General features: G+C 42.3%; 1 protein-coding gene across 5 annotated transcripts in view; it reads right to left on the reverse strand.

Annotated features, from left to right (window-relative positions):
- The window catches only part of HLTF (helicase like transcription factor), a 179,543-nt gene that overhangs the window by 97,361 nt on the left and 67,187 nt on the right, over positions 1-14,995 (reverse strand). For all 5 annotated transcript variants that reach the window (XM_070405941.1, XM_070405940.1, XM_070405938.1 and 2 more), the window contains exons 3-7: positions 9,092-9,258; positions 7,857-7,990; positions 6,656-6,753; positions 3,967-4,041; positions 3,630-3,821 (exon numbers count right to left, since the gene is read on the reverse strand). In XM_070405941.1, the coding sequence (XP_070262042.1) occupies positions 3,630-3,821; positions 3,967-4,041; positions 6,656-6,753; positions 7,857-7,990; positions 9,092-9,258 (666 nt within the window). The remainder of the gene's footprint in view (positions 1-3,629; positions 3,822-3,966; positions 4,042-6,655; positions 6,754-7,856; positions 7,991-9,091; positions 9,259-14,995) is intronic.

Here is a 14,995-nt window from a genome sequence, read left to right on the forward strand (position 1 = left end):
GCATCTGTTGTTAATGATAAAATTTCAACTTTCAAGCAAAAATCAGAACGTTAGAAAACTTGTATCCGATACTATGGGAATAGAAGCTTTCCAAAATGTAAATGCCTAATAAGATCAGCAGTATTACCAATGAATTAAAATTGTTGATATAATATAATGAAATGCATTGACATTTGACAGATCTGTATAACTCAGTGAATGATTTTATAAAATGCCTGATGTTATAAAATCATGCATGGGTAAAATATGCATTCAATATGTAAGCTATCCAATGGATTTTAATAGAGTATAAAAAGTTCACTGATATGACTTTTAAGTTCCACATTATAACTACAATATGTAATGAACTAATACTTGCTTGATTTTTTTATTGTATCAAAGAAGACTATATTTATCTAAAAAGGCTATTAAAACACTGCTCTCTTTCCAACTACAAATCTGTGTAAGGATTAAGTTTCTTTACATATTTTAACCAAAACATATATCACAACGGACTGAATGATAAACCAGATTCAGATGCCATCTATTAGCCCAGACATTAAAATGATTTGCAAAATTAAATGTGAGTTTTCTTATCAAAATTGCTTTTGTTTTTGAATACTTTTCATTAAAAAAATATGCTATTCATGTTAACAAGTAAGTTTGTTAACTGTTATTTTTCAGTTAATAATTTAAAAAAGTTTAATAGTATAAATTAAAATTAATGGTATAAATATTTATAGATATATTAATAGATATAACCCACAAAAAAAAAAAACTCTTTGGGCCACTCAAGAATTTTTTAGTGTATCAGAAGGATCATACACCATGACCAAGTAGGATTTATCCCAGAGATGCAAGGATGGTACAACATCCGTAAATCAATAAATGTGATACATCACATAAACAAATTGAAAGAAAAAAACCACATGGTCATATCAATTGATGCAGAAAAAGCATTTGACAAAATCCAACACCCATTTTTGATAAAAACTCTCAGAAAGGTGGGAATAGAAGGATCATACCTCAACATAATAAAAGCCATATATGACAGGCCCACAGCCAACATCATACTCAATGGACAAAAACTAACACCATTTCCCCTAAGAACAGGAACAAGACAGGGATGCCCACTCTCACCACTCCTGTTCAACATAGTACTGGAAGTATTAGCCATTGCAATTAGGCAAGAAGAAGAAATAAAAGGCATCCAAATTGGAAAAGAGGAAGTAAAACTGTCCTTATTTGCAGATGACATGATATTATACATACAAAACCCTAGAGACTCCATCAAAAAGCTACTAGACTTAATACATGAATTTGGCAATGTAGCAGGATACAAAATTAACCCCAAGAAATCTGAGGCATTTCTATACACCAATAGTGAACTTTCAGAAAGGGAGATCAGAAAAACAATCCCATTTACCATCGCACCAAAAAAATTAAGATACCTAGGAATAAACTTAACTAAAGAGGTTAAAGACCTCTATTCAGAAAACTACAGGACGTTGAAAAAAGAGATAGAGGAAGACATAAACAGATGGAAGAACATACCATGTTCTTGGATTGGTAGAATCAACATCATTAAAATGTCCATACTACCCAAAGCAATCTATACATTCAACGCACTTCCCATTAAAATACCAATGGCCTTCTTCAAAGATCTAGAACGAACTCTCCAAAAATTCATCTGGAATAAAAAAAGACCCCGAATAGCTGCAACGATCCTGAGAAAGAACAAAGTAGGTGGGATCTCAATGCCAGATATCAAGCTGTATTACAAAGCCACTGTTCTCAAAACTGCCTGGTACTGGCACAAGAACAGACATATAGATCAGTGGAATAGAATAGAGAGTCCAGAAATTAGCCCGAACCAATATGCTCAATTAATTTTTGACAAAGGAGGCATGAACATACAATGGAGCCAAGATAGTCTCTTCAATAAATGGTGTTGGGAAAATTGGACAGACATATGCAAGAAAATGAAACTAGACCACCAACTTACACCATACACAAGAATAAACTCAAAATGGATAAAGGACTTAAATGTACGACAGGAAACCATAAAAATTCTAGAAGAATACAAAGGCAACAAAATCTCAGACATATGCCAAAACAATTTCTTCACTGATACAGCTCCTAGGGCAGTTGAAACTAAAGAGAAACTGAACAAATGGGACTACATCAAAATAAAAAGCTTCTGCACAGCAAAAGAAACCATCAACAAAACAACAAGAAAACCCACCTCGTGGGAAAACATATTTGCCAACGTCATATCTGATAAGGGCTTAATCTCCAAAATTTATAGGGAACTCATACAACTTAACAAAAAGAAGATAAACAATCCAATCAAAAAATGGGCAAAGGATCTAAATAGACACCTTTCAAAAGAGGACATTCAGAAAGCCAAGAGACATATGAAAACATGCTCAAAGTCACTAATCATCCGAGAGATGCAAATCAAAACAACAATGAGGTACCATCTCACACCTGTCAGAATGGCCATCATCAACAAATCAACAAATGACAAGTGCTGGAGAGGATGTGGAGAAAAAGGAACACTTGTGCACTGCTGGTGGGAATGCAGACTGGTGCAGCCACTATGGAAGGCAGTATGGAGGTTCCTCAAAAAACTAAAAATGGAACTCCCATTTGACCCTGTGATCCCACTTCTAGGAATATATCCCAAGAAACCAGAAACACCAATCAGAAAGGATATATGCACCCAGATGTTCATAGCAGCACAATTCACCATAGCTAAGATCTGGAAACAGCCTAAGTGCCCATCAGTAGATGAATGGATTAGAAAACTGTGGTACATCTACACGATGGAATACTATGCTGCTGTTAAAAAGAAGGAACTCTTACCATTTGCAACAGCATGGATGGAACTGGAGAGCATTATGCTAAGTGAAACAAGCCAGTCAATGAAGGAAAAATACCACATGATCTCATTCTTTCATGGATAATTAAGACCATTACAAACTTTTGAACAATAATAAATACAGTGGCAGAGCTGCCTCAATCCGATTGTCGGACTTCAGTGGTAAGGCCAGGGAGGGTTGGGGGACAGGAGGGAGGGGAGTAAGAGATCAACCGAAGGACTTGTATGCATCCATATAACCATAACTAATGGACATAAGACACTGGGGGGTAAGGGAGGGCAGGGGCTTGTCAAGGGTGGGGGGGAAAAAAGGACACATATGTAATACCCTTTGTAATGCTTTAAGCAATAAAAAAAAAAAAAAAAAAGAATTTTTTAGTGTAAAGGGTCACTGAGACCAAACTGTATAAAAACTGCTGGTGTAAGGAATCATGAATATACATTTAAGTACTCTGCATATCACAACATTTGTGATATACTACAAATAATTTTACATAACACTGTTGTCTTTCCTTTTAAAAATTTTTGAGAAAAACATGTTAATATCATTACACTAATTATTTTAATTGTATCTTAAGAGTACAAAAACAAAAAGCTTACGATTATTTTAACTGAAAATCATAGGAAAAAACTGTGTTCTACACTGGAAGAGAAATCTAGTCCCAAACTGGCATTAATATATTCCTCTTACTTACTTCAAAATTGCTTTCTATAAAATCACGATTATAAAATAAAATTTTACTAACTCAAGAAAAAGAATAATTACCAAACCCATATCATCAGCTAAAATTCCTCCATGGACATTTTCTGGTCGATCCTTCTCAGAAAAATTTGTTATTGTGTTATAGTATAAGTCACTTCGCTGTTCCCAGAATGGTGGAAGTTCTTTACTGTTTTCCCGGGAAATCATCCAAGCTAGAGCTTGTTTTTGATGTGGGAGCAATGATGTTTGAATAGCCTATAAATAAAAGAAATGTCATAAATAGAGGTACAATAAGCGCTTTCATCCCCTCCTCCCTCCGAATCTGGAAAACAGCTAATCTTGTGATAAAAAATGTATAAATTAATAGAATATTTATAAATTGAAAATACTGGTTCAGTACCTCAGCTGGTTCCATTTCATGAGTTTTATCATCTTCTTTTAGATCTTCAAACAATTTGTCAAATTCTGTTTTAAGCTACAACAAATAGCAATAAGAAACATGAAACAAAACAATTAAAATAATAATTACACAACTTGGATATTTAATCAACTATAAAAGTTGAATAACAAAAGGTACATCAATTATTTAAAATACTACACTGCTCAGTGAATACAGAATGAATAAGTGGTTTAGGTATAAAAGGTAACTATGTTACAGTCAGAAGAATAGAGTTGTAAATATTGGGTAACAGTAATAGCTCTGTCACAAATAAACCTATACATAACTTTGGGCAACACACTTAACCTTTATGGCCCTGTATCTTATTCCTGTAAAATCAAAGGAATGAACTAGATATAGAATGTCTCTAAGGTTCCTCCTGCCATTGAAATTCTATGATTATACTAGAGCAGTGATGGCGAACCTATGACACGCGTGTCAGAGGTGACATGCGAACTCATTTTTTGGTTGATTTTTCTTTGTTAAATGGCATTTAAATATATAAAATAAATATCAATAATATCAATCTTTGTTTTACTATGGTTGCAAAGATCAAAAAATTTCTACATGTGACACGGCACCAGAGTTAAGTTAGGGTTTTTCAAAATGCTGACACGCCAAACTCAAAAGGTTCGCCATCACTGTACTAGAGGCCCAGTGAACAAAATTCGTGCACTTGGGGGGGTTGGGGGAGGGTCCCCTCAGCCTGGCCTGTTACCTCTAGCAGTCCCGGAGTCCTCAGGGGATGTCTGACTGCTGGCTTAGCACTGCCACGGAGGCGGGAGAGGCTCCTGCCACCACCACTGCGCTTGCCAGCCATGAGCCTGGCTCATAGCTTCTGGCTGAGCAGCGCTTCCCCTGTGGGAGCACACTGACCACCAGGGGGCAGCTCCTGCATTGACCATCTGCCCCCTTGTGGTCAGTGCACGTCATAGCGACCGGTCATTCCACCATTCGGTCAATTTGCATATTAGCCTTTTATTATATAAGACTAGAGGCCCGGTGAACGAAATTTGTGCATGGGGAGGGGGGAGGTCCCTCAGCCTGGCCTGCACCCTCTTGCAATCCAGGACCCCTCGGGGGATGTCCAACTGCTAGATCTCTGCTGGATTGGGCGTAAACTGGCAGTCGGACATCCCTCTCGCAATCCAGGACCACTGGCTCCTAACCACTTGCCTGCCTGAATGCCTGATTGCCCCTAATCATTCTGCCTGCCTGCTTCATCACCCCAACCACTCGCCTGCCTGCCTGATCGCCCCTAACCACTCTACCTGCCTAACTGATCGTTTCTAACTGCTTGCCTGCCTGCCTGATCACCCCTCACCACTCATCTGTCTGCCTGATAGCTCCTAACCACTCACCTGCCTGCCTGATCACCCCTAACCACTCTGCCTGCCTGCCTGATCACCCGTAAGTGCCTCTGCCTCAGTCCCTGCCTCCACAGCTTCGTCTGGAAGGACATCCAGAATGTTGTTTGGCTATCCGGTCTAATTAACATATTATGCATTTATTATTATAGATAGGATTACATAGTTGCATTCAAACCATTTTGGTGGATCCTACCAGGTACATTTGACTTTTTTTCAGTCAATGATTTTTTATTTTTTATTACTGCAGTAAAAATCTTGCTGTGTAACATAAAATATTGGGATGAGCCCTAACAGGTTTGGCTTGGTGGACAGAGTGTCGGCCTGCGGACTGAAGGGTCCCAGGTTCGATTCCAGTCAAGGGTATATACCTTGGTTGTGGGCACATCCCCAGTAGGAGGTGTGCAGGAGGCAGCTGATGTATGTTTCTCTCTCATCCATGTTTCTAACTCTCTCTGTAAAAAATCAATAAAAGATATTTAAAGAAAATATTGGGATGATTTCAATCTTCTGCTAATTTAGTTGGTTCTTTAAATTGGATCTAGTCAACTTTTATAGCAATGTATATGTGTTAGAATTACTTTTGTAAATACCACATGAATATATAGCAATAGTCCAGAAGAAATCAGGCCAACTCTAAACAGTTAGGAGAGGTAACCTGGGGTTTACCCACCAGACATAGGCTCAAGACCTTCTAACAATAAGTAGGGAAAATTCAGTAATTATAATCAGAATAGAAAAAGGCTAACACTAATACTGATGGGTAGAGACCAAAAAAATTGTAGATTGATCTGCATTACTTTATTTTATATCCCTCCCCCCGCCCACCCCAAACTAATTCAGGATAACAGTATCCTAAATTACAAATTAGACAAAGTTAAGCATTAGAGTAATGCCAAAGAACTGGAATTATTTTTTTAGCACTATATTTGCAACCTTACTAAAAGGAGTTAAAATTCAAGCTTTAATTTTTAAAAAATACTTGCATAGTTCAAAAATTTCAAACACAACAAAAACATCAAAATATACTGAAACATCCCATGCATATACAGCAATATAGGTGTTTTAAATGTAGGTATGAATGTGAGCCCATGGATATATTCCTTATCACTGATTTCTTTTTACATAAATGTTTGCAATATATATTTATTCTATATGTTACATAACTTAACAATATATCTGAAGATCACTAATGCCAGCACATACATATTTATCTTATTCTTTTAAACACCACTCTTCATTTAAAATTCACTTTTAGATTACAAAATATAAGAAAAGCACACCTGTTCAGTTGTCAGCTGTACTGCAGCATGAACTGGCATACTATAGCTTGGCCCAGCTTTTCCAGAGCCCCAACCACTTTCCAAACTGAATCCAAAAGCTATAATTTACAAAATGAAAATAAAAGCACCAAATAAAATAGGTTATTTTTTAGCAAATAGCTTTTAAAACTTATAAAATAAGCTCCATTAAAAATACTCTTTAATATATTTTAAAATTTTTTAGCCCTGGACGGTGTGGCTCAGTTGGTTGGAGCGTTAACCTGTACACCAAAAGGTCATGAGTTTGATTCCAGGTCAGAGCACATATCCAGGTTCAATCACCGGACAGGTAGTATGCAGCAGGCAGGTGATTGATGTCTCTCTCACATCGATGTTTCTCTCTCTCTCTCTCACACTCTCCCCATCCCCTAAAATAAATAAAAACATATCCTAGAGTGAAGATTAAAAAAAAATAGTTTTTTTTGCCCTGACCAGTTTGGCTCAGTGGATAGAGCGTCGGCCTGCGAACTGAAGGGTCCCAGGTTTGATTCCAGTCAAGGGCATGTACCTTGGTTGCGGGCACATCCCCAGTGGGGGGTGTGCAGGAGGCAGCTGATCGATGTTTCTCTCTCATGGATGTTTCTAACTCTCTATCCCTCTCCCTTCCTCTCTGTAAAAAATCAATAAAATATATTTTTAAAAAATAATAATAAAAAAATTTTAAAAAGTTTTTTAAAAGCTAAATCCTATCATTAATAAATACACTATTAAAATAATTCTACATTATCTGAATAAACACTTGCTAAACAAATAATTCTTTCCCATTCTCTATTTTGAGATTCTTATTGTCTATATGTAATTTATCAAAGAGAACATTTACAATCAAGATTTCTAGAAACTATCATTAGAGGAATTTGCGGGAGGGATTTATAGGACCTCCTAGTATATTTCTCTCTCTCTCTCTCTCTCTCTCTCTCTCTCTCTTTCTGTGTGTGTGTGTGTGTGTGTGTGTGTGTGTAAAACCTCCTATGAAACTATAGTTGTTTCAAATTAAGAGAAAAAAATTCCCGGATTTTCTTTAAAAGACTCCAAAAAAGTTATAACTTAGAGCCTTCATGCAAATTAGTCAACCAAACTCAAAGTATCACTTAAGATAACAAATGTTTACAATTCCTTCATTTTTACAATATCAAAATAATAGTATGTTAAACCCTAAACTTACTTTTTGGTGCAGGACCCAATTTAAATCCATGTTTTTTCAACTGATCTAAAACCGCTTTTCTATTTTCTTCTTTTCCCCAAAGAGTCATATGCAGAGGCATGGTAAAAGCGTTGTTTGCACCAAAAGGGACTACCCTATTGTATTTAAGAAGGAAAAAAAGGTGAGAAATTAAAAGTGGCCATTTTTCACTCCCATTAAGTATATGACTATTAAATATTCTGTGTTGCATTCAAATTTTGCATGAAGTAAAATAGGAAAGAACTAGTGGGCAGACTAGAAAGAAAATGATAGGAACAGGACCAACAATAATCAGAAGAAAGGGGCGGTTTTTACTAACAGAATGACAGAAGAAACAGAGTAAACTGGATAGATAAAGCAGTGTTTAAATATAAGAATAGTCTATAATCAATCTTGTAAGATAAATAAAATAGTAAGTTTAACTGAGAGGGTAGAGCTTTCATTAATACAACCAGAGGCTAGCAACCCATTCTGAAACTGGAGAATTATTTGCAAGAACTATTTCTGATCCAGTTTATTCTCAATATTTGAAAAACCTGATGAACTGAGAAAGAAGAAAACAAGTACACAAATAAAGTGAGAAGACATTTCTGAGCCTTTGTCTTCCAAACTCACTTTTCTATATCCTAACATTCTATACTTAAATTGAGATCACAAACACAAATGTACAAAAGAACTGGAGTATGCCCTGTATAAAGCTATAGGTGCTACTCAGCAGTAGTCAATTGATGTCATGTGAAAATGAGAGATCAGCATCACCAAACCTTCCATTTGTCAAGAATAATCTTCATAAATAATTTTTATATTCAGGAAAAAATAACGATAAAATACAGGATATCCAGATATTCAAATATTGGGGGGAATTTTTAATTTTTAAACACTGTGTAGACAAAATGAAGCTGACCTACATCTGATCACAGGCTACCAGTTTCACAACCTCTGATTTAAACAAATACTTCCAAACTCCCAAATCTATGCACTAAAAGGTTTGGAGAGACAGTGTGAACTTCCCAATATTTAAACCATAGTCTATTTTTCTCCAAGGCAATAATTCAAAAGAAAAGTGAGGGAATAGCTAGGTAGTAGAGGTAAATGACAGGAGAATTAAAACATTTATTAAACACATGCTAAAGGTGTCGTGATAACTATACAGACATAACAAATTCAAAGCTCAATACAACTCAAAATTATTAAAACTAAACTCTGAAATACATTACCCTTCAACTTGTGCCAATTTTTTGTCCATAATATAGGCCAAAGCCGCTGCAAGCTCTTTCTTTAAATGGCCAACTTGATTTCCATTCACATTGTTTACTTTAATTGCATTCTTATCATAGGGGTTATTGGGGTCTCGTTGTAATGCAACCATTTCATTATTATTGACCTAACAAAAATAATGAACAGATAACATTATAAATAATAAACATACAATAATAGCTTTCTTCATCATATTTTATCTGGGATTTCCATTAATTTTTTAATGCTTACTGAGTAACATTGCATAAGAAATGTGTATTTTGTTGGACTCATATTTCTATAGAAATATTAAAGAAAGTATTTTAATGATTCTTTTAAAATATTTTTCTAATGTGCATTCATTAAGTTAACAAATCCTTGATATGTAAGAGACACAAACAAATTAAACAACAGAATCACACTACCTAAAATTTTCAGCATCATAACTTCTGAAAACAAGTAATCATTATTGAGTACTGCCAAATATTGTGATAAGTACATTACATAGATTGACTTGGTAGGTACTATGTATTATCCCCATTTTACAGATGAAGACAATAAAGCACAGAAAAGTTAAGTAACTTGCCTAAGATCATCTAATCTAATAAAAGAGAAACATGCAAGTTAACCGCACCCCTGCTACGCCCAAGCCACACCCACCAGCCAATCAGAGTGACTATATGCAAATTAAGCCAGCCAAGATGGCGGCTGGCAGCCATGGAGCTGGAGAAAGCAGGAGGCTTGGTTGCCCCGGCGATGGAGGAAGCTAAGCTTCCCACCTGCCCTGGCTGGCTGTGGCCTCTGCTCAAGGCAATAAAGTTTCAATTATAGAAGACAAATAAATCCCAGATACCTGCTTCCAGCCAGTCTACACTGGGAGCTTCGGTGGCTGGGGGCTGTGGCCATCCTGCAAACAGCTATCAGCCCCTCACCCAGGCTGGCCAGGCACCCCAGGGGGGACCCCCACCCTGTAGGGGCTGTGGCCAGCCTGCAAGCAGCCATCAGCCCCTCACCCAGGCTGGCCAAGCACCCCAGTGGGGAACCCCACCCTGAAGGGGCTGTGGCTAGCCTGCAAACAGCCATCAGGCCCTCACCCAGGCTGGCCATGCACCTTAGCGGGGACCCCCACCCTGAAGGGGGTGTGGCCAGTTGGAAAACAGCTCTCAGCCCATCACCCAGGCTGGCCAGGCACCCCAGTGGGACCCCAACCCTGATCCGGGACACCTTTCAGGGCAAACCAGCCGGCCCCCACCCATGCACCAGGCCTTTATCCTATATAATAAAAGGGTAATATGCAAATTGACCCTAACAACAGAACGACTGGGAATGACTGGTCACTATGACACACACTGACCACCAGGGCACAGATGCTCGATGCAGGAGCTGCCCTGTGGTGGTCAGTGTGCTCCCACAGGGGGAGCTCTGCTCAGCCACAAGCCAGGCTGACGGCTGCCAGTACAGCGGTGGTGGTGGGAGCCTCTCCCCCCTCCTAAGCAGCGCTAAGGATGTCCAACTGCAGCTTAGGCTTGCTCCCCGGTGGCAAGTGGAAATCCCCCGAGGGCTCCCAGGCTACCAGAGGTATGTCTGACTGCCAGCTTAGGCCGAATCCCCCAGGGAGAGGGCCTAAGCCAGCAGGTGGACATCCCCCAAGGGGTCCTAGACTGTGAGAGGGCATAAGCCAGACTGAGGGACCCCCCTCCGAGTGCACAAATTTTTATGCACTGGGCCTCTAGTAAAACTAATAAGTAGCAATGCTAGGATTTGAATCTAGGCAGGCTGGTTCCTAAGTCTGAATTCTTCAGACTCTAAAAGGGGAAAGAGGCATTAATCATAAGTGAGAATGGAACTGGAATAAGAAAATATATACAGACTTCAACTCATGCCATTCTGGTTCCATTTGATTAAAAATTACCTAAGGTTGACACTGAAAATGGCAGACTAAGGACTTCAGAAAATTCTCTCCTCCATTAAAAGAAAGGAAAAGAAAGAAAGAAAGAAAGAAAGAAAGAAAGAAAGAAAGAAAGAAAGAAAGAAAGAAAGAAAGAAAGAAAGAAAGAAAGAAAGAAAGGAAGGAAGGAAGGAAGGAAGGAAGGGAGGGAGAGAGGAAGGAAGGAAGAAAAATAAAGACTGGCAAAAATTGTCAGCACCAATTTTTTTCAGAACTCTGAAAACTACAATGAAAGGATTACAAAAACAAGGAGTGTTAATTCAAGAAAAACAGGTGAGCCCGGCATGTGTGGCTGTGGTTGAGCATCAACCCATAAACCAGGAGGTCCCGGTTCAATTCCTGGTCAGGGCACATGCCCAGGTTGTGGGCTTGATCCCCAGTAGGTGATGGGGTGCAGGAGGCAACCAATCAATGGTTCTCTTTGATCATCAATGTTTCTATTTCTTTCTTCCTCTCTTTTCCTCTCTGAAATCAATAAAAAACATTTTTTTAAAAAAGTCTTGGATATTGGGAAAAAAAGAAAAACAGTTGAATATATGTGTTCTGGTCCCATCTCCAGCTCTCAGCTACATGATAACCTTCAAAAATAACAACCTGCTGGGATTCTTGGTGCAGCCTAACAATAACCAGAATGCACAATGGAGCAGAATCTCTCAAGATTTATTCCCAAAGAACTGTCATTATTTGAACTGTATTATGGTTCTCTAGAAGACCCCCACTTGCAGAGATTTTTTTTTTAATTGACCTCTGAGCTAACACAGTATAAAACCCTTCTCCCTTGGGTGGGTGTTTGTCCAAAAACAATTATACAGACAGTTGGGACAGAGAAAAAGCTGGGGAATGAAAAGATGTCCAAAGGGGCTTTGAAAAGCTCCAACATATTTCTGGGAATTTAGAAGGCCATATGCACACCTACGAAGTATGGATGCTCAAGACTGTGCATGTGTTCAGGAAAGACCTGAGAAGGTCCTAAGCTCTCACTTCTGGCTAAACTTGAAGGTTTGAACAAGCAGGAAGTAAAGGCTAAGGCAGAGTTGTTCATTGCTTGGCTGTGTGTTGAAGGAGCGCCCCAAATGCACACAGATCCTCTCAGTAAAGACTGGGAGATTTACTATTTGCAATACAATCATTAGCTGCCACCGAACTAACCAAGTACAGACATCAGTGGCCACACACAACAAATAATAGATTTTACAGGATTAATTCAGAAGTCATTAAACAAAAACAACAATTACCAAATCAGCAACAAATAATTATGGAGAGGGGAGAAATCTGATTTCTAGAGTTACCACATTATTTAAAACTAGAGGCCCGGTGCACAAAAATTTGTGCACTGGGGGGGGGGGGGGAAGGTGGGGTCCCCCAGTCCTGCCGGTGCCCTCTCGCAGTCTAGGACCCCTCAGGAGATAACGACCTGCTGGCTTAGGCCTGCTCCCGGGTGGCAGAGGGCACGCCCAATCCCTAGGTGCAGCCCCTGGTCAGGCTTAGAGCAGGGCCGATTGGGGAGTTGGGGCGCCACCCCTTGTCATGCACAGAGCAGGGCGGATTGGGAGGTTGCGATGCCACCCTCAGTCACGCTCAGGGTAGGGCCGATTGGGGGGTTGGGGCACCACCCCCTGTCACACTCAAGGCAGGATCGCTAGGGAGGTTGCGGCGCCACCCCGTCACTCACAGAGCAGGGCCAATCAGGGGGTTGGGGCGCTGCCCCCTGTCACTCACAGAGCAGGGCCCATCAGGGGGGTTGGGGCTCCATACCCTGTCACACAGAGCAGGGTCGATCAGGGGGTTGGGGAGCTCCCCCCTGTCATGCACAGAGCAGGGCCCATCAGGGGGTTGAGGAGCTCCCCCCTGTCATGCACAGAGCAGGGCCGATCAGGGGGTTGAGGAGCTCCCCCCTGTCACTCACAGAGTAGGGCCGATAGGGGAGTTGGGGCACCGCCCCCTGTCACACACAGAGCAGGGCGGATCAGGGGGTTGGGGCGCTGCACCCTGTCACACTCAGGGCAGGGCCAATGGGGAGGTTATGGCTCTACCCTGTCACACACAGAGCAAGGCCCGTGGAGGGGGGTTGGGGCGCCACCCTCTATCACCCACAGAGCAGGGCCGATCAGGGGGTTGGGGCGCCCCACTGTCACACTCAGGGCAGGGCCAATGGGGAGGTTGCGGCTCTACCCCGTCACACACAGAGCAGGGCCGATCAGGGGGTTGGGGAGCTCCCCCCTGTCACGCACAGAGAAGGGCTGACAGGGGAGTTGGGGCACCGCCCCCTGTCACACACAGAGCAGGGCGGATCAGGGGTTTGGGGCGCTGCACCCTGTCACACTCAGGGCAGGGCCAATGGGGAGTTTATGGCTCTACCCTGTCACACACAGAGCAAGGCCCATGGAGGGGGGTTGGGGCGCCACCCTCTATCACCCACAGAGCAGGGCGGATCAGGGGTTTGGGGCGCTGCACCCTGTCACACTCAGGGCAGGGCCAATGGGGAGTTTATGGCTCTACCCTGTCACACACAGAGCAAGGCCCATGGAGGGGGGTTGGGGCGCCACCCTCTATCACCCACAGAGCAGGGCGGATCAGGGGTTTGGGGCGCTGCACCCTGTCACACTCAGGGCAGGGCCAATGGGGAGTTTATGGCTCTACCCTGTCACACACAGAGCAAGGCCCATGGAGGGGGGGTGGGGCGCCACCCTCTATCACCCACAGAGCAGGGCCGATCAGGGGGTTGGGGCGCCGCCACTGTCACACTCAGGGCAGGGCTGATGGAGAGGTTATGGCTCTACCCTGTCACACACAGAGCAGGGCCGATCAGGGGGTTAGGGCGCTGTACCCTGTCACACACAGAGCCGCAGGGCGATCAGGGGATTGGGGAGCTCCCCCCAATCAGGCACAGAGCAGGGCTGATCAGGGAGTTGGGGCGCCTTCCCCTGTCACGAACAGAGCAGGGCAGATAGGGAGGTTGTGGCCCCGCCTCCTGTCACACATAGAGCCGCAGGGAGATAGGGGGTTTGGGCGCTGCCCCTTGTCACACTGATCCCGGTGCCGGGAGGCATATTACCCTTTTACTATATAGAATAAAGGCCTGGTGCACGGGTGGGGGCTGGCTGGTTTGCCCTGAAGGGTGTCCTGGATCAGGGTGGGGGTCCCCACGGGGTGCCTGGCCAGTCTGGCTGAGGGGCTGAGGGTCGTTTTCAGGCTAGCTGGTGACTGAAGCTCCCAACCGCTCCTTTTTTCCTTTTTTTTTTTTTTTCTATTCTGGGCCAGCTTTAGCTCTGAGGCCTCGCTGCTGAAAGCAGGTTTCTGGCCTTTACTTTCTGTATTTGATACAATGTTGCGGTCCGGCTGGCTGAAGCCCGGCTGACTGAAAGCCAGTTTCTAGGGTTTTGTTTAGCTTCTATATTTGCAACATAGTTGCTTAGAGTTGCAGCTGAGAGGCTGGCAAGTCAGGCGTGGAACGTTGGAGTCTGCTATCACTGGAGCAAGCAAGCCTCCCTGTTTGCTTCAGTGCATGGCTGCTGGCCACGATCTTGGCTGACAGTTAATTTGCAAAAGGATATGCTGATTAGCCAATGGGAAGGGTAGCGGTCGTATGCTAATTACCATGTTTCTCTTTTATTAGTGTAGACTAGAGGCCCGGTGCACAAAAATTTGTGCACTGGAAGGGGGTCCCTCAGCCTGGCCTGTCCCCTCTCACAATCTAGGAGCCCTCAGGGGGCTCCATTGTGCATTCTGGTTATTGTTAGGCTGCACCAAGAATCCCAGCAGGGATGTCCTACTGCGGCTTGGCTTCCCTCTGCGGGAGGCGACCGGCCCAATCAAGAGAAGGCACCGCCCCCATCACCCCACCGCTGTTGCTCCCTCTGGCTTCCCTCTGCAAGAGGCAACTGGGCCAATCTGGGGAAAGCCGCCCCCATCACCCTGCTGTGGCTGCCACTGCCGG

Source organism: Myotis yumanensis, unplaced genomic scaffold (assembly GCF_028538775.1).
Source record: "Myotis yumanensis isolate MYYU_CA2020_CCGP unplaced genomic scaffold, mMyoYum1.0.hap1 SCAF_2, whole genome shotgun sequence".
NCBI classification, from domain to species: Eukaryota; Metazoa; Chordata; class Mammalia; order Chiroptera; family Vespertilionidae; genus Myotis; species Myotis yumanensis.